Source organism: Vigna angularis, chromosome 2, assembly GCF_016808095.1.
Source record: "Vigna angularis cultivar LongXiaoDou No.4 chromosome 2, ASM1680809v1, whole genome shotgun sequence".
In the NCBI taxonomy this organism is placed as follows: Eukaryota; Viridiplantae; Streptophyta; class Magnoliopsida; order Fabales; family Fabaceae; genus Vigna; species Vigna angularis.
The window spans coordinates 52,272,267-52,294,815 of NC_068971.1; the positions used below are offsets into that span (position 1 = coordinate 52,272,267).

General features: G+C 32.7%; 4 protein-coding genes across 7 annotated transcripts; 3 read left to right on the plus strand and 1 right to left on the minus strand.

Annotated features, from left to right (window-relative positions):
- Nucleotides 1-3,832: 3,832 nt before the first annotated feature.
- Nucleotides 3,833-8,142, plus strand: LOC108319039 (uncharacterized). Of its 4 annotated transcripts, none has more exons than XM_052873052.1 (7): nt 3,833-4,010; nt 4,724-4,965; nt 5,240-5,376; nt 5,714-5,810; nt 5,929-6,426; nt 7,050-7,387; nt 7,679-8,142. In XM_052873052.1, the coding sequence occupies exons 2-7, from the start codon at nt 4,809-4,811 to the stop codon at nt 7,892-7,894; spliced, it is 1,443 nt and encodes a 480-aa protein (XP_052729012.1). In that variant the 5' UTR covers nt 3,833-4,010; nt 4,724-4,808; the 3' UTR covers nt 7,895-8,142. The 4 variants fall into 4 exon arrangements, with proteins under 4 accessions (XP_052729012.1, XP_017405538.1, XP_052729013.1 ...); XM_017550049.2 differs by having other exon boundaries at nt 4,804-4,965; XM_052873053.1 differs by having other exon boundaries at nt 4,835-4,965.
- Nucleotides 8,143-9,038: 896 nt separating this feature from the next.
- On the plus strand, nt 9,039-15,445 carry LOC108319037 (meiosis-specific protein ASY1). The gene is made up of 23 exons (XM_052873055.1): nt 9,039-9,109; nt 9,198-9,254; nt 9,627-9,723; nt 9,828-9,896; nt 9,991-10,083; nt 10,313-10,439; nt 10,537-10,606; nt 10,710-10,751; nt 10,999-11,127; nt 11,210-11,320; nt 11,410-11,452; nt 11,533-11,574; nt 11,747-11,871; nt 12,007-12,019; nt 12,108-12,184; nt 12,294-12,395; nt 12,826-12,976; nt 13,141-13,220; nt 13,303-13,360; nt 13,555-13,709; nt 13,803-13,940; nt 14,057-14,189; nt 15,315-15,445. The coding sequence occupies exons 1-22, from the start codon at nt 9,107-9,109 to the stop codon at nt 14,108-14,110; spliced, it is 1,836 nt and encodes a 611-aa protein (XP_052729015.1). The 5' UTR covers nt 9,039-9,106; the 3' UTR covers nt 14,111-14,189; nt 15,315-15,445.
- On the plus strand, nt 15,320-17,478 carry LOC108319041 (REF/SRPP-like protein At1g67360). The gene is made up of 4 exons (XM_017550051.2): nt 15,320-15,623; nt 15,713-15,757; nt 15,854-16,090; nt 16,795-17,478. The coding sequence occupies exons 2-4, from the start codon at nt 15,743-15,745 to the stop codon at nt 17,251-17,253; spliced, it is 711 nt and encodes a 236-aa protein (XP_017405540.1). The 5' UTR covers nt 15,320-15,623; nt 15,713-15,742; the 3' UTR covers nt 17,254-17,478.
- A 2,823-nt stretch (nt 17,479-20,301) lies between these two features.
- LOC108319040 (F-box protein At1g67340) lies at nt 20,302-21,903 on the minus strand. Its single transcript, XM_017550050.2, has 3 exons — nt 21,673-21,903; nt 21,420-21,582; nt 20,302-21,311 (listed from the first exon to the last, which is right to left on the minus strand). The coding sequence occupies exons 1-3, from the start codon at nt 21,888-21,890 to the stop codon at nt 20,583-20,585; spliced, it is 1,110 nt and encodes a 369-aa protein (XP_017405539.1). The 5' UTR covers nt 21,891-21,903; the 3' UTR covers nt 20,302-20,582.
- Between the last annotated feature and the right edge of the window lie 646 nt (nt 21,904-22,549).

Sequence of the window (22,549 nt, forward strand, 5' to 3'; positions counted from 1 at the left end):
CTCGATACTTTTATCTTACAACATTGAATATTTATTTTATCACGGTATTATTTTAGGATTTTTTTTCAAAAGATTTTGACACCAGAATGTGTTATGTGTAATAATTTTAAATATTACAATTTGATGTAACACTCGTAATTAAATACTTTTGTCTTACTTAGTGTTGCATTTATTATAATCCTGTAACTATATGGTATGATATATCCTTCAGTCTAATGTCAGTCATTCAATTAATGACATCGTAAATGAAGAGATATACTTTTATTACATATCAACTTGGCGAGTAAGATGCTTTGTGCAATAGTGAATTTTTAATCTTCTATCTTTGCTTGCTTCATTTGCATAACTCATGAAGTTACTGCTTTAACCAATACACATGTGTTCCTAAATGCAACTAGATAGTTGTTCTTAAATCTAATTAGATCATCTAGTTAGTGCACATGTATTATTTCCTAATAATGTAATTAGATTGTCGTCCCTAAATGCAATTAGATAATAGACACACAGACAATTATGGCAAAAGGCAATAGTAACACATTCGAACAACATCTTCAAATCGTAGAAAGACAAAGAAACTAAACAAATAGCTAAAAATGTAACCAATCTCACTTGTGTTTTCCCTTAAAAGGCACAACTCCACAATTAGCCAAGTCCATTCAATAAACATCAATACCTTGTCTTTTTGCATGGGAAATATATTCTTAGCCCAAAGTGGAGAAAGTCATCAAATCCATCTTAACAATTGAATCTAGCTGTATGATAAATTCAAGTGTCAAACTGTATATCTAATGGCACTGTGTGGAGGTCTTTGACATGGTTGGAGAGGTTGGTAAGGATGTGGAAGGTGATGTTAATGTCACCCAAGACTAGGTTTGCGTTGGATTGAACAATGGGTTGCACAATGTAGTCGTAATTGTTTACGATGATTGAAATAAATACATTATTTGAGGAGATAATAATAATGTATCATTGTGACTGTCATGTCATATTGTAATATTTAAAATCATTACAGGTGACAAGTTCTTATTAAACACACGTTAAAAACACCAAAACTTTTTTTTAAATGTATCAAAGCAATGTCCATTTTACTATATAATCCTTAAAGTGAGAAAAATAATAAGAAAAACATATTTCAAGCATGCAAAACTATTTTTATACTTATTATTATAACAATTGTTTCAATTTTTGAGTGAGAAATTTTGAAATATTAGAAAAAGGTTGAGAACTAAATTTTAAATTTGAATTTCATAAAAGTTTAGTGTGAGACATAATACAAATTATATCAAAATTTCCGAACATATACAACTTATATCCATTCTTTCACAAGATAAACACATTTGCTATCCATTAAATTCAAGATTCATTATTACAATTTTTTCTCTCGATTTATTAGGTTAAAAATAGGTGAGTTTTTCTAGTATTTATTTTTCGTAACATTTTTTTTTATATTTTTTGGAATTAAAAACAAATTGATGTTGTATTTGTCTTTAATGAATTGAGAATGTTGGATCAAAATGTAAAATGTTAAAATTATGTAATATCATTATTAACTATCATCAACAATTGATAATAAAGACTCACAAGGTCCATATAATAATCACTTTATAAAGTTAAGATATATTAAATACAAACAAAACATCCTCAATAATGTATATCAAATTATAATTTCTCAACTAAACAAGTAATAATAATTACTTTAGATTAGTCACCTCATTTAAAATATCATAAATTTAAATTAAGAAAAAATATATTATTTTCAAGGAAATAACTAAAAAACTATATTATTTACTATAAAAATAACTAAATTAACTTTAATTTATAAACATTGACTCAGAAGTTCCAATATATTTTCATAAATAAAGACTCACAATTAATTTATATTTACATGTTTCCAGATCTTAATTTCAAACTAAAAAGATAACTCCGAACTCATGTAATAAGAATTAAAGAGATATTTCACCTGCAAAACCTTATTTAATTTTTTTACGGAGATGAACCAGCATCATGAAATACTAAATTTCAGTTTATATAATTTACAAACTGATCTCTTAAATAAAATAAAAAATATGTCACAGCACATCAAATAATGTAAAAAAAATAATCATTTTAAATTTTGTAAAAAGTTATATATATATATATATATATATATATATATGTATATATATATATGTATATATATATATATATTTATTTTTTCTTTAATTTTTTTAACTTATGTAACTTTCATACATACAAGTTATTTTGTTAGTAACTTTATATTGACGTTTGAAAAAAACAAAATAAAGTTTTAATAAGAAAAAAGTTAATAAATAAAAAATATATAAATGTATTTTTGCTTTCAGTTAACAAATAAAGTTTTAATATATGTATTTTTACTTTTTATCACACTAATGGAACTATTTCTTCTTTAAAATTAATTTTACCCAAAATTGTATTATTAATATCCTGTCATGATCTACCTAATTTCATCTATCTTTTTATGATACTTGCTAAAGAGACAAGATACTGATGAGATATTTAGACACCAACATGACACATTAAATATATTTAAATATTTAATAATATAAAAAATAATATTAGACAACGTGCAAATTATTTTGTATGTAATAAAAAATAATAAAAAAAATATAATAGAAAGATAAACTTAAACAATATTTTTTCTCACGTAAAAAAAATTAAATAAATCTCACTAAAGGAAACACAAATATATAAAATAAATATTTTCACCTAAGAAAAAATAGTATGCAATTTATGTATGACTGAGTAAATGGAAGAGTAAATAGATGAATCTAATTAGTTCAAGTAACACCTTAAACATTCTATAACTTACTAAAGAACAGTTAATCAACACACTATTAATAACACGAAATAAACTCATAAACTAATAAAAAAAATCAGATTAAATGATGCATAGTCAATATTTAAAATTAAAATGTGACTCAATCAATTTAAACATTTTACCGTTATTCTCATCAAGTAATTATATTAATTTAAATATCATACATGCAAAATAAATGTAGGATGTAGTATGATTTATCTAAATTACCTAAGAACACATAAATTTAAACTACACCAATTAGATAAATTGATATTTTTTAATAGAAGGAGAAATAATAAAAAAAATAACTTGAGAGAAAAGAGAAAAGGCTGAAAAGGGAAATATATTGTTTAGCTGAAAAAATGTAATTAAATAATACATTTAAAAATAAAAATAGAATCAGTAAATTTATTGTATAATAAATTATATATACATTTTTTAAACATATCTTAATACATGATGGATTATGTTAAATTTATTCTTAGTATTACTGTTCATCTCTGCACACTTGTGAAAAAAAAAATGGCAACACTTTTTTTGTTTCAATGATTTGTTAAAATGTAGGAGTCTTCAATTTTCTTTAAACTATTCAAAGGAAGGGAATGGAGGGAAAAATAGGTCTGAAAATTTGATGAAATTTGGAATCACTTTTGAAAATTTTCACAATATCAATGAATTGAGGTATCTGTGAGCAATTTTAAGAAATTCGAGTGTGTAAAGAAAGTAAATTAAGAAAGGTTCATAGTAGGAAAACTTGAATCTGGTTTTGAAATTCAAAATAGCACTGACCATGTTGTCACTACCACTGTGACAGCAAGAGCGTGAGTCTCACTTCCTCAAAACTGCAATGATATTTTGACGAAGAGACACGTGTTGGTCCAGATGAGCGCGTAACTTCCATTTGATCAGTCTGGCAAGTACTACAAGACAATAAAGAATCATTTGAAATATCGGTGGACAAGAATAAATATTTTTAATTATCTTATTTAATCATTTTTGTTCTGCATTATTATTTATCAACACATCCCTTTGTGCTGCGAAAAATAATTTTTCATCCTTGATTGTTTTCCCTCTCACTCTCTCATTGGAGGGAAAACATCCAAAAGAAATTTTCGGACAGGGAAGGATATAGCTTCTCCTTCAACCACTGAACAAATCTAGGGTTTTAGCCATTTCCTTGAGCTCATTTTCTGTGAGTTGATTCTTTCTCTTTCTTTTTGTTCTTTCATCTGTTTTTTCCTGTTAAAGGAAAAGTCTCTGTTAATGCATGGGCTGCTTACTGTGAGAGAGTTCATAGCATTTGATCTTGGTACCATGTTTGTATGGTGTGAGCTGGGACTTATTGAGACATCACATGCCTGTTGCCATAACTATTATGTTTAAGGGTCTGTTGCGTTTTTAGGGTTTTGTGCTATTTCAATGGAAATGTTCGCAATTATCTGTCTCTTGTTCTGTTCCGTGCTCTGGAATTTGGATACTAACAAGCCAATTTATGTTGGGTAGTGGATTTGATGTGCTTTTAGATGTTACTGGTTCCAGTCATTTCTTCTTGATAATTTTATGGAGTTCTGGGGACCTCAATAAGAAATAACTAATTCATTAAAGGCTTAGTGTGATGTTGTATCAATAGCTGTTGTAAATTAGTGTGATTGCTTTGGAATGGATTTTGAGTGTGATCATGCTTTTTTCTTTTCTGTTTTTCTTTCTGCCTGATATCAATGGTATGGATCATTGTCCTTTGCGATTAGGGCTGTGGGTTTTAAAATTGGAGCTCTGAAGTTTTAAGACATTATGAAGATTCATCACGGTTCTTAGAAACTTACAAAAAATATTATTTGGTGTTGAATTTTGGATCTCAAAATGGTAGTGATCTTTGAAATTTGGTTCCTGAATGCACTGTATCAGGGTAGTCATTCTGGAGCTGTTTTTGATGCTTTAATTGCTTTCACAAAAATTAATTAGCTCACCACATGTTCTTGTTGAAGTGGATATGCAAACTAAGAAAAAAACTTCTAGGCGAAATGCCAGTCAAGAACGTGGCAGTACTAAGGTTTCAAGATCACAGAGGAAGGTCTCTGAAAATGGACGAGCTGCTCAAAAGAAAGTGACAGACCTAATTACGTCATCTGCTAGAAAGAATAAATCTTGTAAGTGCCAGTGATGGTCTGACAGATATTTTCAGTTTTTTAAGATAATCTACATCATTTTTTTTTTCTTTCTTATGTCTAATTTATCATTTAATTTTATTGCTATGATTTCTGCAACATATGGCTCATAACCATGTTGCTCTTTTTTTATTTTTATTTTTTTAATTTGAAATATCCATTATAAATATACTGTTATACCCAAGACAATGTGTCTTTCATTAAGAAAGTGTGAAATTATCTGATTTTACTTCTCATCTTCGTGGTGTGACATCAGTTAGCACTCTCGAGAATAAAGCTACAGAGCCTGTCCCGTCAACAGATTTGAATTATGAGTACCAGTTTATGGACAGTGGGACTTCCAATCTTTGTTTGGAAAATGATGCAGTTGATGGTGTTTCACTGGATTTTATGGTATTTTAACTATACTGCCTTTCTACTTGTCTTGGTCTGGCTGTTGTACTTTGTGTGTGTGTTTGGGTGTGCTTGCTACTATATAAGTCTCTCTTTGCTTGATAGTTGTTTTTAACCTCTTAGACTTCAACTGCATAATGACTCAAAGTCATTTGGCAATTTATCTCAAATGTAGTATTTTAAGGTTCTCTTGTACACTGAGCATGTTTAATATAAATCATTTCTGAAAATTGAAGTGATGATTTGAAGGGATTTGTTTTAAGTTCTCATGTACACCTGGGTATTGTTAGCGATTATTGTTTTTTGTTTTTCTAAATGTTTTGAAATAATGCTTCAGGGTTGTAACAATGAAGCTGCGCATCTTGAGTCTGGAACTATATTTTCTCCTGGGTTTCACTTATCCAAAAATCCTGGAGGAAAAGTTGTTGATAGAGGTAAATGGCATTGTATCATTTCAATCATTCTTAGCTTTGGATTTCTTTTTCTATTTTCCATGAAATTTTCCTATATTTTGAAATTAATATTTAATCATTTTTTTTTGTTTCTATCTAGTTGATTTTATCAAAATTTTTCAGAATGAAGACCACAAGAGAATTTCTCCTTGCCAAGAAATAAAATCACCACAGGAAGATACAGTAGATGGTCCTGGCAGTCAAGACTTTGACACTGCAATGGAAATAGACATGAACAATGCATCCAACTACTCTAATTCAGGGAGCTGTGGCAATCAGATGCATGCTTCAGGCACAGAAAAGGTGAATGGTTGCAATTCTGATTTTGATGGAAATGGTCTTTCCATGGAAGTTTCTGCCATATATCTTGCCATGAAAAACTCAAAGCTAGAATGTGTTGATGAGCATGGTCAGGATCCCATGTCCTCTGAAATATGCACAGAGGAGGATGAGTTCGAGGACTTTGATGATTTTGACCCATACTTATTCATAAAGACCTTACCGGACCTGTCATCAGTGGTTCCAACTTTTAGACGATTGTTGTTACCTAAGCAGACACGTAGTTGCCCTTCTACTACCCTTGTTCTGGATTTGGATGGTAAGAAAAAAACATATATGTACATTTTTAAGGGGCATGCTTACTGATAAAGTGTGCGTCAGAAGTTTTTTTTTTTCCTTTTTCGGGTTTATATATTATGGATGGTTTGTCTGTCCTTTGCAACAGAACCATGCCAGTGTTCCCTTCATTTCTGTTTTGATGTCCTCCGTTCCAGTGTCCTTTTCTTATCCTTTTTTGGGTTATCTGTCATTAATTTATTGTTAGGCAATTATTTGAGTTTTGCTTTCTTATTTTACTATCATTCATTTTTTATGTCGTTTTGTTACTCAGATCCTTTAATTAAAATGGTTATGTGGCAGTGAACCATCCACCTTGGTGCCATATTAAGGTTGCTGCATAGTGACTTTTTTTGTTGGTTCTTGCTCTTGGCTGACTGTCCTTCCCTTAGTTGAAGCAGTCTTTTATCCTGAAATTATCATTCTATGTGATAAGTTTGCTGGAGTCTATAGGTAGAAACATGTTTTTTATAGTGCAAATTTTAAAAGTGGTTTATTCTTCTACTATGTGTACCAAGCTTGTTTAACTAGTCTCATTTACATTTTCTGTTATGCAAAAAGAACAAGTTGTCAAAGCTCATTTATACCATATTTTTCACTCTGCAGAAACTTTGGTGCATTCTACACTGGAACCATGTGAGGATGTTGACTTCACTTTTCCTATTAATTTCAATTGTGAGGAGCACATTGTCTATGTACGCTGCCGCCCTCATCTCAAAGATTTCCTTGAGAGAGTTTCTGGACTTTTCGAGATTATTATATTTACAGCCAGTCAAAGTATTTATGCTGAGCAACTTCTAAACGTTCTTGATCCAAAGCGGAAGATATTTCGCCACCGTGTGTACCGTGAGTCCTGTGTTTATGTCGAGGGGAATTATCTCAAAGATTTAACAGTGCTGGGTCGTGATTTGGCACACGTTATAATAATTGACAATTCCCCACAGGTATGCTCATACGTTCTATTGCCTAAGACCAAATTGATATTCTTGTGATTAACATATGTAATGTGCTAGTTGCATACGGATAGATCTTTGTTGTGAAATCATGCTCAACACCTCAAGACGTGTTATGACCCCAAAGACTAGAATCTTTAATGGCATAAAATTTGGTAATGACTTGTAATATAAATTATTACCCTATTATTCAAAGGAAACAGGTAATGAACGTAGTTGTTGAAAATACCATGTTAAAGGTTTACTTACAACTTTTTCTGCTGTTAATTTTTTTCCACCCAGGCATTTGGATTCCAGGTGGATAATGGAATACCGATTGAGAGTTGGTTTGAAGATCGTTCAGATCGAGAATTGCTTTCATTACTTCCTTTTTTGGAGAGCTTGGTTGGTGTTGAAGATGTCCGGCCACTAATTGCAAAGAAATTCAACCTGCGGGGGAAAATTGCTGCAGCCGTGCATCCTCTAAACACAAATAGAAGAGATTTCTTATCAGAATGAATTATGGGTTATAGAATATCGGGGAAGGAAAGTTATAGCATTCTTGCACTATGATTTTAACTTTAGCATTTTCTTTGTTGTTGAAATTGTAATGATATTCAAACTCTGAACCAGCAAAAAGAAAGGGGGATGATGAGAATGTAAAGCATGTGTCGAGAATAGAAACCGATTATACAAAATAACTTGTGCGGGCGGATACATGATTCTCACTCTCCTGTTAATAAAAGTTTCCCAATTATTTTTATTTAGCACATTTGTTAAACATTTACAACGTTCATTTTTCATTCTTCACAAATCTCCTAATGAAAAAATAATTATTATAATATTTTGTGAACTTTTTTTAATTTAATAATTTTTATCTCTTTTAACGAGGTTTAAATCTATATTAGGCTTATTGTAATATTTGTTATCAAGTATTATTTGTAAAACTAGCCATTTGCATTTGAATTTGTTATCTGATTATTCACAAAAATATTAATTCTACACTGAAGATATTCAATATTTAATTCGGGAAAATATGTTAAAAGTTTTACATCAGTGACAAAATTATAAGATATATTGCAAAGTCAATGGCGTCATCGAGACATTTCTGTAGCCCAAGTATGACAAGGAACGAAGGAAATTAGCGTTTCCATGGAATTCAAGATTTCCCCGATTTCTGGCGCCAACTTGCTCACAGAACTTGCGTGACTGTTATGATTGATAAAACGGAGATAGAGAACGAAACAGAGAAGTTACGAAACTCAGAGAAAAGAGAAAACTGAGGAGAGAAGATTTAGAATACCCATCGACACCCTTCTCATTGCTATTCTTCATGACATATGTATCTAATGGGTAATATATATATAATGATAATGATATGGTAATACAAATTATTTTTATAATATTTTAATATTACACACGTATCATTTTCTAAAATATGTCACCATAATAATAAATTAATAAAAATAAATAAAACATGTTTGTCAAATTGTTAGTAAAAAAATCTGTTTGAAAATATATTTTTTCCTGTCTAACAGACTGAGAAAATTTTTAACGGCAGTAAGTGCCAACTTCCGTGGCGCTGCATCGTATCGTGGCCCCTAGCTACATCAGATTCGGCCTATAAATATCACTCCTTAGCTTTCATTCCCTCCCGCCACATTCTACATTCAAATTTTTTATAAGTGATCACACTCTTCTTTCAGTTTTTTTCTCTGGAATTCAGATACCATGGTGAGACGAGAAGCCTCTTCTTCATCTTCTTCTTCTTCTTCTTCCTCTCACTGAGTCGGTTTCTTAATTTTCCATTTCGTTCTTTCAGGTCGTTGCGCAGAAAGTCAAGGAAGCTGAAATCACCGAGCAGGATTCACTTCTTCTCGTACTTAATTATGCGTTTTAATATAATATTTCTTAAACCATAGGAATCTGATGCTTTTACTATTTTCGTTCGAGTTTTCTCATTGTACTTCTAATGCTGCATTTCCTTTCCTGCTGATAATTTATTGCATTAATGTATTTTAGATTTCTTCAGTATATGTACTTTTCTATTTTATTTAACAGTAATATTTGTTTTGTTAAATTCTGCACCTGAGATTATTTTGTTTACACTATATGTAATGTTTTCTGTTACAAGTTTAATTTAGTTAAGTCGTATGGAAAAATCATTTTACTTCAATTTGATATGCTTTAGTAAATTAATAGTGTCTGAATCATCTCATTTTCATTATCTAATTGAAATTTCATTTGCAAGACGAGGAATCTGCTTCGAATTGCCATATTCAATATCAGTTATATCAGAGGACTATTTCCTGAGAAGTATTTCAATGATAAGTCTGTTCCTGCTTTAGGTAAAACCTTCTAACGCTGCAGTCTTTTTACTATAGTTTTCCACAGAATTTTCTAATTTTTTTTGACAAGTGAATTTCATGCAAATCTATTCATGAAATGACAGAGATGAAGATAAAAAAACTAATGCCGTTGGATGCCGAGTCTCGTAGACTAATTGATTGGATGGAGAAAGGCACGCTTGAACTATTGTCAAAATGAACTTCTAGTAGAAGATTTTGCGTTGCTTGCAGTGCGTGTTCATTTGTTCTATCATATTTCTTTTTCAGGTGTGTACGATGCCTTACAGAAGAAATATCTGAAGACGCTTCTGTTCTGTGTGTGCGAAGCAGTGGACGGACCAATGATTGAGGAATATGCATGTAAGGCTTTAATTCTGTACGACATCTGATTGCAGTTTTGGTTAGTGGATATGATTGAATTCGGAATTGTAGTTAAATGAATACCGCATAACTTTTTGTTTTAACAAAAGAGAGAATGACACCTAATTGTTACTCTAAGGATTGCTACGATCAAATGGAAAAATGCGGATTCTAAATTAATTTATCTCAAGATTTTGTGGAGGATTCATAATTCTTGTTTTCCGCGCAGTTTCCTTCAGCTATTCCGACTCTGACAACCAAGAGGTTTCAATGGACATCAACCGAACTGGAAACAAAAAAAACCGGGGGGCCTTCAAGTGTAATTCGACTACAGAAATTACTCCCCAACAGATGAGGTTGATCGCAAAAGAAAATATAATTTACATCTGTGCCGATCTTATCATGTTCACTCACAATCAAACTAATATAATTTATATTCGATAACATCTCTAGGAGTTCTGCGTGTAAAATGATCCGTACTCTGGTTCAGTTGATGAGAACTCTGGAGAAAATGCCAGATGAGGTAAGTAAATAAATTCAAAATGCTTTCCTTAATAATTTCGCGTTGATATATCTTAATGCTCTAGCGTCTATTGCCTAATCTGACTTCTGCGTTATTTCCTCAGCGTACCATCCTGATGAAGCTCCTCTACTACGATGATGTGACGGTATGTTTTTTTTTTATCGTAAATAGCAAATCTCGGTCCCTTTTATCTCTTTTATGAATTTCTGCATTGATCAGACTCGAATTGCTTTTTGGTCAGGTTGTTGTTTAATAGAGAATGGTTAATGACGTTGGTCATATATACGCAACAGTGAACATTTGTATACTCTGTTATGCCAAAAACAAAGGCTGACTTATTTATATACAGGGTCGGGGTGGTTTCAATATAACTGTTTTTTTTTTTCCTGCAGCCTGCTGATTATGAGCCTCCTTTCTTCCGGGACTGCACAGGTGAAGAAGCTTATCATCCATGGGAGAAAAATCCGTTGAAAATGGAGGTTGGGAATGTAAACAGCAAGCACTTCGTATTAGCTCTTAAGGTAATGGAAGAATATCGTGTTTACAGATAACGTTCTAAATCTACAAATGTTTTTGCCCATCATTTCCTCTTCAATTTTATAGGTGAAGAGTGTACTCGACCCTTGTGAAGATGATAACGAAGGAATCCCGGACGATGTGAGCAATGGCGATGATTCAATGCAACAGAATGAGTATTATGATACTGACAGTGAGGTAAATGGGATGGTGCTTGATATGGCCGAAACTGATTGACATGTGATTGAGACAATCGTCTAATTTAAATGAGATTTTACAACTTTCAGGTTGATCTTACTCAAGGGAATCGATATGTAGTTGCTCCAATAGGTAACTAGTATCATTTTTCTTATTACTGCACAACTCTATTTTCTCCATTGTTTTCTTTTAACATGTACCTATGAAAACAGATAAGCAGCAAGAACAGGAAGACAATGGCACGATTGATGAAGGTAAATTTTATCATTATGCTTGTTTATATATACTCAACCCGGAGGAATCATATTTTATGTGTCTTTGTTAGTTGACAAAGTGAATAAGTTCTTATTTTTCTAGCTCTTTAAAACTGTTAATTCAGTTATTAGCCTGTAACTCTGAATATTTAATGATCTATATTCTGTTCAGACAATACACAGGATCCGGTGGAAGATGAGCAACAGCGGGTCCGGGTCAAGGAGTGGATCAACCGTTGTCACCGTGACACCATTGAACTTACTGATGTTCTATCGAATTTTCCAGACATCTCCGTGGTACCTATTTCCCCCCATGAATATTACAACACTATTATGTTTTTTCGCATGCCATTATTTTATCTAACTACAAATTTTAGTTTATTTTCACATTTTTTGTCAAAAATAATATCAGTTGAATTGTTTTACTTTCAGGTTCTAACTGAAGGTATGAACGTTAATCATGCTCGACTGTTCGCAGATTTTATCATTGCAAGCTTTATTTATCTTTTCCTTGATTGTCATTGGTTCTTTAGAGATCATGGATAAGTTTGTTGAGGAAGGTGTGCTGTCGAAGATAGGGAAGGAATCCTACGCCATTAACAAGGACAAGGTTGACTTTTTTCCTCAATTGACCTTTGACCTTTACCCTTACCTTTTTTTTCCTTGTTCAAGTACTCCATTCCCTTATCAACCCCTTTCTGATGAAATTGCAACGTCAGAACCTTGAATATGAGTTCGCCATTGTGAAAGAAGAAATCGACGGTCAGCTTCCTAAAGTTTTTGACAGAGCTTTGCCAGTTGAAGATCGCTTATACATGAAAGTAAGTTTTTATTTTTCCTTATATTTTTTCGTGTTTCCTATGAGGATGTTTGGCTCTTTTGCTGACTTGTAATTTGTACAACGGTGTTCACAATGAATGATCTATAGCTCAGGTACAGAAGTGATGTTTCTTTGGGCTTAAGTAAAGTACCTCTTAATTAATACCGATTTGAAATGAACTGAGCAAGATGCTGCTAGTATTTAGTATCATAGCAAATACTAAAGGCGTTACTTAATGTGAACTATCTCTATCTTTCAAAACACCATGTATCATCTGAAGCATGGAAGGATGGAGTTTCTTGTCTAATCTGTACAGTACACGAAATATTATCACGGACCTCTTAAATTGTTGACTTATCAAAGTAGTTGTTTAGTCAAATGACGGTTTCTTTACGTTATAATATATCCTAACTTATGAGTAAATATCGCAGGCTCTCTATCATGCTCTTCCGATGACGCACATGTCAATCAGTAAGCTTCAAAGTTTGCTTGAGGGAGAAGTAAACCAGACGGCAGCTCGAAAGATAATTGATAAAATGGTGCGGGATGGGTTTGTCGAACCCAAAGGCAGCAAAAGATTAGGTATCAAATTGAGTGCGTATTTTGTTCTGCATGTTATACGCGAGTATTTGATGTGATTTATAGGCGCATTCTTATTCTGGGACCAAAAACACATTAGATAATAATCATTCTGATTTGTTTGTCTGTTTTTTTCCGGGTTCCTTTTCGTGGCTGCTGTGCCTCAGGGAAACGTGTTATCCATTCTGAGTTGACTGAAAGGAAATTCATTGAAGTCCAGAAAGCTCTAAGTGCTACGGAAGCTATGGTAACAACTACCGAGTATTTGTGGTTTATATCACCATTTTTTCCATGCATGTTGACAAATTTCACGTTTGTAAATTTCACAGGATGTTGATCACTGTGAACCAAATAGCAAGTCCAAATTAACTGATTTTCGTTTAAATGGTAACGGATTAAGGCCGTTAATGTTTTTACATTCCAATGCCGTAGATGTTCGATATTAGAACTTTATCATCTCTTTAAGTATAAAATAAAATAGTTTGTGAGAAGTGGAGATCTGATGGAGGTCTTCTATAGTAGCTTTCATTCTAAAAAGACTCTAGTCAACTTAAACCATCTTGTTCTTTCTTGTTGATCAGGAAACAACCATGACGTATCTACATGTGGGGTTCTTCACTCCATTGGATCAGATCTAACCCGAATGAAAGTGACATCTGAGACAAACTACACTGATTCCGGGAATGGACAGAACGCAACAAAGGCAAAAGAGCCCGGAAACACCCCCATAAGCAGGGTTGAGGCTCGTTATATTGATTAAATTTCCATTTTCTTTATAGTCGAATATTGTGTACATACAACTTACGTAAGCTATTTTGAAATTGTACAGCCTGTTATTTCAAGAGAGAGTTTCGCGATAGGCAAAGAGAATGAAAGAACACACGGAATTGCAAATCAAGGGGACGAAGGTGATACAATTATATGCAGTAAGTCTTCCCAAGAGAAACGGTCAAGGAAAACTAGCGCGGTATGTTGTGGCTTCTTTATACCTTACACAGTGATATTGTATTTTCTTTCTTTGATTTGGACATGTCAGTAGCCTGAAAGTAATTTTCTTCTTTTGCTACTTTTATTCTTTTGTAGGTGAAGGAGCCTATCCATCAAAATATAAAGCGACAGAGATCCGAGGTCCTGTGAACCTGAATTTGGACCCACTCAGTATTTGTGGATAATTCAGTTACAGAAACAAACTTGTACACGCCTTCGGCACTATCATGTATGGCGTATAAAATAAATATTTGGTAGTAGCAGTTGATGCAATGACTTCATAGAAATCCCAATGGCCTGCTTTCTAGCCCACTGTTTTTCATAATTTGTTCACGTTAAATACTAAGTAATGATATATAAATTACTTTTAAATACAGATACTTAATTCATATTCTTTATCTTCTTTCCATCACGTACAAAAAAAAAAAAAACCTTTTTTATATTCTTATCTCATTATATTTATTTGTTTATTTCGTTTAAGTCAAATTGATGAGATGTGCTCATAAATTATTTTTATTGCTATTGGTACGTTGTATTTCTTACAAATTTTATTTGGTGAAAGTTGTCCACTACCTTTCCTGATCTTTATTCAGTCGTTACCTCGTTCCATTTCATTTAGAAGATGTAGGTTATGTTTTTTTTATCGAATACTTATCATCTCTAACTAGAAACACTAAATCCATTGAAATTTTAGGAAGGTATGATTGGAACAATGGCCTCATAAGAACTTCAAATTGACGGCCCGAGTTCAGATAAAAAATACAATTTGGAGAAATAAGTTACAAACTTATATAAAATGTGATTTGAATGTTGATAATTATAACATGTGACATCTTGTCATCTTTATTCAATTTAAAAATTGTTAAAGGTCAGTTTAGTGATTACATTTCATGTTTTGGAGTGGAACACATTTTTAATTTTTTTTTCATTTTAGATTTATATTGGATTTTATTTTTGTGATTAATGAATTTTAACATAATTCTACTTTGTTGGACAAATATCGACTTAAAAATGTCTTACATTTGGGATAAAATTAATTATTTAGTATTATGATATGAACATATATATTAATCTATCCATCCCAATATTATCAAAAAATTCTCTTGCATGACTTGTAGATCGCTTGTGAAAAAGCCTATTTTAGAGTATTTATTCTCATAACGTTTAGGAAGTTAATTTTATTAATAACAGAAGTAAAACATAATTTTTAAATTTTAAAAAACAAAAATAACACCAAATTTAAAGGTGTGCAAAAATATTTGAACCATATAAAATAACTTTAATTTTCCTAAATATCAATTGCTTTATAAGTTTCCAACTAAGCTATTGATTGATTTGACTGGTTTGTGGTCAGTTTGTGAGTCTTGACATAAATGTAGATCCCGGTCGCTCCACTCCTAAGAAGGTTCTCAATTAGCAACGAAGTGCCACGTGGCTTCTGGAAATAGCCAGTTTACCCTAGAAAGATCCAAAAGAGTCGGTCCGAACGTAGACCCCACCCTTTGCTTGAGGAACACAGAGACGTGTGTTTTTGATTCTGATGTGCCATGCGATGAGATTTAGATGCGCATAATATAAGGTGCCTTCCATTACCCATTTAAACCAATTGCCATCAAACAAAGTTGAAGCTTTTCTCTCCGACACCGTCATCTCTGTCCATCCTGTGAGTCATTTTCAGTTATTATTTTTCATTTTTCTTCCTCCATTCTTTTCTGTAAAACATAATTGAACTCTCCACTTCTTAAATTTTAGTACCGATTCAGTTCTGACACGTACAAATCAATGGCCAAGACCGAGGTTAGTTGTCTTCTGATTTTTTTTCGTCCATGGAGTTGGAGATTGTAAATATTGTAGTGTAAGTAATTAATTTGAGATTCTACATTTTCCCTGCAGTTGGAGGTAACGGTTGACAGGAAGAATAAAGACCTAAAGCACCTGGGGTTTGTGAGGATTGCTGCTATTCAAACCTTTGTGTTTGTGTCAAATCTGTATGAGTACGCAAAGCAAAATTCTGGGCCTTTGAGATCTCCTGTTGGAACGGTGGAAAACACTGTAACCACCGTTCTTGGTCCAGTATGCAACAAGTTCAAGGGCTTCCCTGATGATGTCCTGGTTTTCGTTGACAAAAAGGTAATTTTTTTTTCTTCCTTTACCCCTTTCTCATTTCACATGTACGTGTTAAGATAAAATGCGTTGTTTTATTTGAATGGTTTTTATAACCTTTCTGGTTTCTCTCGTGGATCTGATGATAAGGATGATGGCAAAATTGGGAGAATGGGTGTTAATGATTCATACTCAGCTTGTAATCATCAATTGGTCTATTACTTTCGATCTTGATCATCAGATGTGTTTCTTGAATAGCCAATAAGGAAGCGGTTTCTGCCTGCAATTAAAAAGTAGATTGTGTTAGTGGGTAGTTATTACCTTATGAAGATATAAATAAAAGGTTGGAAATCAATAACTTCGTTTTGTTGGCCAAACTGATTTAATGGTGGTGGAAAGGTTAAACTTCTCATGAGGAGGAGTTTCCTTGATTCATTTACCTGGTATTTGAAGTGAAGATTGACTTAATGATGCTGGAAAGGTTCAACTTTCGCAAATTGCTGTTTTTCTTCAGGACAACTTATACGCAGTTTGTTAGGTGTTATTTCTAAAAGCTCCTCGATAATAAGAATTGGGATTTCTCTGCTTTAATCTGAATCGTAAAGCCTTGAATTAAAGGATTATTTGTCCTTTGTACCTTGTGCACTTGAGATTCCATGTTAATGTTTGAAAGACATTGTTAATTTATTGATCGATTTGTTCCTAAACTAATTAGCATAAGATTTGGACAGGTGGATGAAGCTACACAGAAGTTCGATGAGCATGCTCCTCCCGTTGCTAAGCACCTCGCGAATCTTGCAAAAAGTTTGATTCAGAAAGTGGCAAACGAGGCAGGGAAAGTTGCTGGTGAAGCTCAATCTGGGGGGCCAAGAGCAGCTGTGCATTATGTGGCTACAGAGTCAAAGCATTTTGTGTTGATAAATTCAGTTAAGTTGTGGAATGGACTCGACCATTATCCACCATTCCATGCATTGGCAGAGATGGCAGTTCCCACTGCTGCTCACTGGTCAGAGAAGTACAACCATGTGATCAAGGCCATGACTCAAAAGGGTTACTGTTTTATTGGGTATCTACCGTTGATTCCCATTGATGAGATTGCGAAGGCATTTAAACAGTGTCAGGGGAACTTGAAAGGAGATGATGCAGCCTATGTTCAAAAGAGCTCAGAATCATCATCTGATTCTGATTAAATTGAGCTTTACGTCTTGAAAACATTTGCTTCTGAGTGACCTTGTTTCTGTTGGTTGAAACATTCTAGGCCATGTGGTGGTAGTGACTAGTGACTAGCATTATTGAAGTTGGTAAGACTGTATAACTAATCCATGTAGAAGATAGGGTTTATGTAAATGGTCTAAATAATGCTCATAAAGTGTGTTTCCTCCTTCTATATGCAGATAAAATGTCATTGCTCCTCAGACTCTTCAATTTGATTTCTTTGAGTGGAATGCTAAAATTGACATAGCTTTTAGTTTTTTAGCATTACTTGTACGACTCGCTAATCAATTCTTAGAAGATAAACATATCTCAACAACACTTCGTTCTTGTTGCGTCTTTACCCACTGAAACCATATACATGTTCATGATTTCTATCTCCACATGTATATTGGACCGTTTGTTTTAAGTTTATTTCTATTTTAAAAGAAAAAACAGTTTTTATCGGCATCTAGTTTTGGTAATTGAATATTATCTCTGTAAACACATACATAATTCTGTGCTGGCGTTTCGTTTAACTTCTTGTTAGATGTTGTAATGTTTATGACATAAGTTTCATTCAGTTATGAATAATCATCACTTGCAATTAATTCAATTTGATTCTTTAATAGGCCGTAATTTGATTCTTTATAATATTTTAAACAATACATTCAATTTCTTCAAATTTAAAAAACAGTAATGTTTTTATTTTTAATAAAGTTACACCCACCTCCTATATATTTTTATAAAATATTTGTCTTATTTTATTTAAAATAACATTTATTAAGGCTAGTTTTAACTAAAATTTTAAAAGAGTTAAACATTCTTTTCGTAAAATTTAAACAATTTAGTTATTATGTATTAAAATTATCTATATATCGTCACTCAACTATGTATATAAAAAATAATTAATTATATTTGTGAGAAAATATTGTCTTAAAACAAAAATAATTAAATAACTATAAAATATATAATTAAATTTATTACTTTATAACGTAAATATGATTTTAATATGAATATAAATATCAATCAAAATAAATATAGATATCATTTTATTAATAAAATAAAGCATACAAATGTCTATTTTGAAATTTAAAAATATAAACATTATTAAAAGAATCTCATTTGCCCTACAAACTATAAGTATAGAGATGACATTAAGAAAAAGTAAACAAAAAAAATCCGTAAAACGTGTATTAGAGATATGATTATATATAAATTTGTCAATAAGAAAATTACTTTAAATAATTAGTAAAGAATTTATTAATAGAGTGATTAGTTTAAATAATTATGCTGATGTCCACAAATTATCATTGAGAAACGACTATACTTATTCAGTGTGAAGAATCATCCACCAATATTGAAAAACAAGTATCATTATCCTTTTCAATTACACTTATAAAGAGATCCATTTCAAGAAATAAATAAAAAATCATATAGTTGAAGATATATTCTGACAAAAAAAATTATTTTTGTCAAACACGTCTTACCATAAATATACACTGATGAGATATATTTAACGGAAATATTTAAATGAGTCATAAAATTCATCAGAAAATATTTTTAACAAATATATAATATATAGGTTTATGTAGTTAGAGACAAGTGTCAAATTTTGGAAATAGAAAAAAGTGTTTTTTTTTTTGTTTTTTTATCGTTTTACTAATATTTGTCGGTGGCTTGTATGTGGATGATGTTTCATTGGTACAATGGACTTGTTACTAGAGATGTGTCCATCACCAACTTTTTGTTATAATATTATAATTTTTTGTGTATAATCCCAGTTATTTCTTCTTTTAAAAATGATATTAAAATAATAGAAAGAAATATAGACTTAGGTTACCAATAAAAATGAATGTTCACAGTTAAATTATGAGTTTAAAAGATAGTAAATAAATAAAAAAAAGCACCATTTCCAGCAAAAAAATAAAAAAGGCATGAACTATGATAAAGATATTTCAATAAAGGAAAATGGTTGAAAAAAAATTACTTTTCGTGAACAAAATAGTGCCACGTGTGGATCTAATTTAGCATTTTATATGGCTCTTAATGCACCAAATCAATATTTCCAGTAGCATTAACTGGTTTCAGTTAAGACAGAGACTAAAATAACCGACAGATTAAAGACTTGGTGTTATTTTAGATATCCAAACATGGTCTTAGTTATGGAAAATGAAAATAGAAATTGTAATAATGGGCCTAATCGAACTGGGCCTGGACCACCATAGATATGTGTAGCTTTTAAATGCATAATGAGTGGCTCTCCCACCATACACTCACACGACAATATTTAATTCTAATAAATTCACTTCCTTTTTCTCGAATGCACATCAAACACTGTATGTGAAAAGACACATAACCCCACCTCAACTCAACCGCCAAAATTGAATTGCATTCACAAAACCCTAATTAATATTCATTCAAAACGGGTTTTCTTTATTAAAAAAATATAATTATATAGTCAAATAACTGTTTAACATCCCATGGTATTAAAAAAATATAATTATATAGTCAAATAACTGTTTAACTTCGCATGGTGGCAAACGGCAAATTGAAAAACTATTATATAAGACCGAAACCTGAAGTAAGATAAGAACTGTTTTTTTTTTTAATGTAGAAAAAGTGATTCTAGGATTCCAAGTGCTATTATTAATATTCCAGCACTCTTACTTTCCAGCAATCTTTTTTTTTTCTGTATGCAATTATAGAGGAATATCTCGGAAATCTTTCCTAAAGAAGATTGATAGCTATTTGAAACAGCAAGTGAAAAATAATTATCCAGGAAAGAATCGGTGCCATCAAGTGTTTGTCACATTTTATTGTCAGTTGTCATAATCACTTTCATAAATGGTGGAAATGGGTGTTGTGAGGGAGGCAAGATTGTAAAACCCAACTCCACTTGTTGTACCCTTTTTGACCTCTTTTCTACCATTCATTACCATTCTTCTTATGTGCATTGTGCAATCCTCGTTTACTTTTCTTCTTTCAGATCTCATTACAAATTTTCAAAAGCTTTTTTTATAATAGAGTTACTTTAATAAAAATAACGATAAAAATTCTATATCTTAATTTATCAATTATATTAAAACAAAAAAGTATCTCTTTTTTTTGTCTTTAAGGAGAACTAATTAAGGTTTCACTGCCGGTAATACTATACAACAGTAAAAGTAAAAGGAAGCAAAACTCTGTCATTGAAGTTTGCATTTTGCATATCCAAGGTAATAAATGAGATTTTTTTTTCTTCCCATTTCACCCCAAATGAAAAAAATAGATTCTTACCCCTTCATTGAAACTTCCAGACAGGTTTTGTTCTAACGTTTAATTTAATCTAACTATTAGCCATCATAACGGCGTCGCCGCCGCCGTCCTCGCCGGCGACTTCTTCCCCGTCGTCATTGAGCCACCTCTCAACGGGAGCACATTCCGCCTTGTGCCGGAATTTCCAATCAAGCGCCTGACACGCGCGCGAGCAATAATTCACCACACCGCAAACCGAACACCTCCGGAACTCGTGCCTCCTAGTCTCGGGTCGCCCGCAACCCCAATGTGAACACAGTCTCATACCCGGACCCAGTGACCCGCTCCGAATTTCAAACCACTCCGACAAAAACTTACTCGCCGGATGAGTCTCCGACGCCGGCACGTTGCAACCGTAATCACTCAACAGTGGACAACCCGTCCCGGTCCCCAAACGGAGTCGCGGGTGCGGCACCGGGAGGTTCCACGGACGCTTATTGTTCGAGCCGGAGAGCACGGCGGCGAGTTCACGCGCGTTGGCTTGCAACAAAAAACGTCGACCTTCCGCTACGTTCTGCTTAACGCCGTAACCGTCTTGCAAACAATGACCCAGCTCACGCAGCGCATCGATGTGACCGAGAAAAGCAGCGCGTGCGCAGAGGGCCACTCCGGCACGAAGGTCCTTGTCGCTTTTTGTGCCGCCGCTTCCGTTGAACTGTATCACCGCGAGAGAATACAACGCCGGCGCGTGAGAATTCATAGCCGCCTTCGCCATCAGCGACGCGCCGCTCCCTCTGTTTTGTAGACAATAAAACCGAATCTGCAAGCGGATAACATTCAAGACTCAAACTTTCGTCCAACATTTAAAAAAAAAATTAAATAAAAAGAAAAAACAGTGAGATTTCTTTAACGGTATATGTTAACGAACCATGCCGAGAGTGTAACAGGCTTCAACGTTTCCGGCATCGGCACAGTGTTTGAGGAAACGGTGAACAGAATCACACCAATTTTGGGGTTTGACTGAGAATGTTTTGTGGGATGCTTTCGATAACACGAGAGAGTGAAGGCCTAGAGAGTTTAGTCTTTTGCACCTGTTCAGTTTCACCAAATACATTAAAAACATAAACTTTTAACTCAATTTTTTTCTTCTTTTGAAGTGATTGAGAAAAGTGAGTACATACGTTACTAATACATTGATAAAATCGGAGGGTGAAGATGCTGTGGCACTGAGCTTGCAGAGGATAGAGAGGAGAAGATCGTCCGGCAAATATTCGAAGAAGTCAGAGGTTTTATCCGGCGATGTTTTTTGTCTTTTGGAAGGGAACGGCATGTCTGAAAACATGGTTGGAAATGGCAGAAAAAAAGAGGAAAGATAAGAAAGAGGTCTGTTTGTTCGCATAATATGTGAAAGTTAAATCTATTTATGTGGGTGGGTGTGCTCTTCCATGTATAAGATACTCCGGTTCGCGGATAAATAGTTCGTACATGTGAATATTTCTTATAGTAAAAATTAATATTAAAATTTAATTTATGTTATATTTTTTAATTTTATTTTAAAAACTTATACATTACATTAAATACTTGTGAATATATATTTATATTTACCAATTTTTTAAAAATTATAAATATCTTTTATTTAAATATTTAACCGGTAACAATATATATAATAAATGATTTTTTTCTTTAGAATTGAATACAGAGTAGAAAGTTATGTTGGAAATTAAAACGAGCGAGAGTCCCTACTTTAACTACAAACTTAATTACCAAACACTCCTCGTATTCTCGTTTTCGTGGTCAAACTGCGTTGACTCAGACCATCTTGCATAATACGGCATACTGCGTCTCGATCCACCTTGCAATGTATTTCTCTGGTTTTTAATCATTGATGGATGGAACAGGAAAATGTATGCTTTTAATTTTTAAAAATACATAAATTGCATTTTATTTTTCTCTCAACTAGAATTGGTGATATTTAAAACTACCCTATTTGAATCAAATTAATATAATCACAATAAGATTAATGTAAAAAATAACATTTATTTCCTAACCATCAGTAAG

Bases quoted from the DNA above. Each gene is read 5' to 3' on its own strand.
- LOC108319037 (XM_052873055.1), top strand. The intron at 10,440-10,536 runs GTTGATCGCAAA...TAACATCTCTAG, and splicing joins ATTACTCCCCAACAGATGAG to GAGTTCTGCGTGTAAAATGA. The intron at 13,361-13,554 runs GTAACGGATTAA...CTTGTTGATCAG, and splicing joins AACTGATTTTCGTTTAAATG to GAAACAACCATGACGTATCT.
- LOC108319040 (XM_017550050.2), bottom strand. From the start codon at position 21,890: ATGCGAACAAACAGACCTCTTTCTTATCTTTCCTCTTTTTTTCTGCCA. The intron at 21,583-21,672 runs GTATGTACTCAC...GAAACTGAACAG, and splicing joins TTTATCAATGTATTAGTAAC to GTGCAAAAGACTAAACTCTC. The intron at 21,312-21,419 runs GTTCGTTAACAT...ATCCGCTTGCAG, and splicing joins CCTGTTACACTCTCGGCATG to ATTCGGTTTTATTGTCTACA.
- LOC108319041 (XM_017550051.2), top strand. The intron at 16,091-16,794 runs GTAATTTTTTTT...AGATTTGGACAG, and splicing joins TGGTTTTCGTTGACAAAAAG to GTGGATGAAGCTACACAGAA.
- LOC108319039 (XM_052873052.1), top strand. From the start codon at position 4,809: ATGCAAACTAAGAAAAAAACTTCTAGGCGAAATGCCAGTCAAGAACGT. The intron at 5,377-5,713 runs GTATTTTAACTA...ATAATGCTTCAG, and splicing joins GTGTTTCACTGGATTTTATG to GGTTGTAACAATGAAGCTGC. The intron at 7,388-7,678 runs GTATGCTCATAC...TTTTCCACCCAG, and splicing joins TAATTGACAATTCCCCACAG to GCATTTGGATTCCAGGTGGA.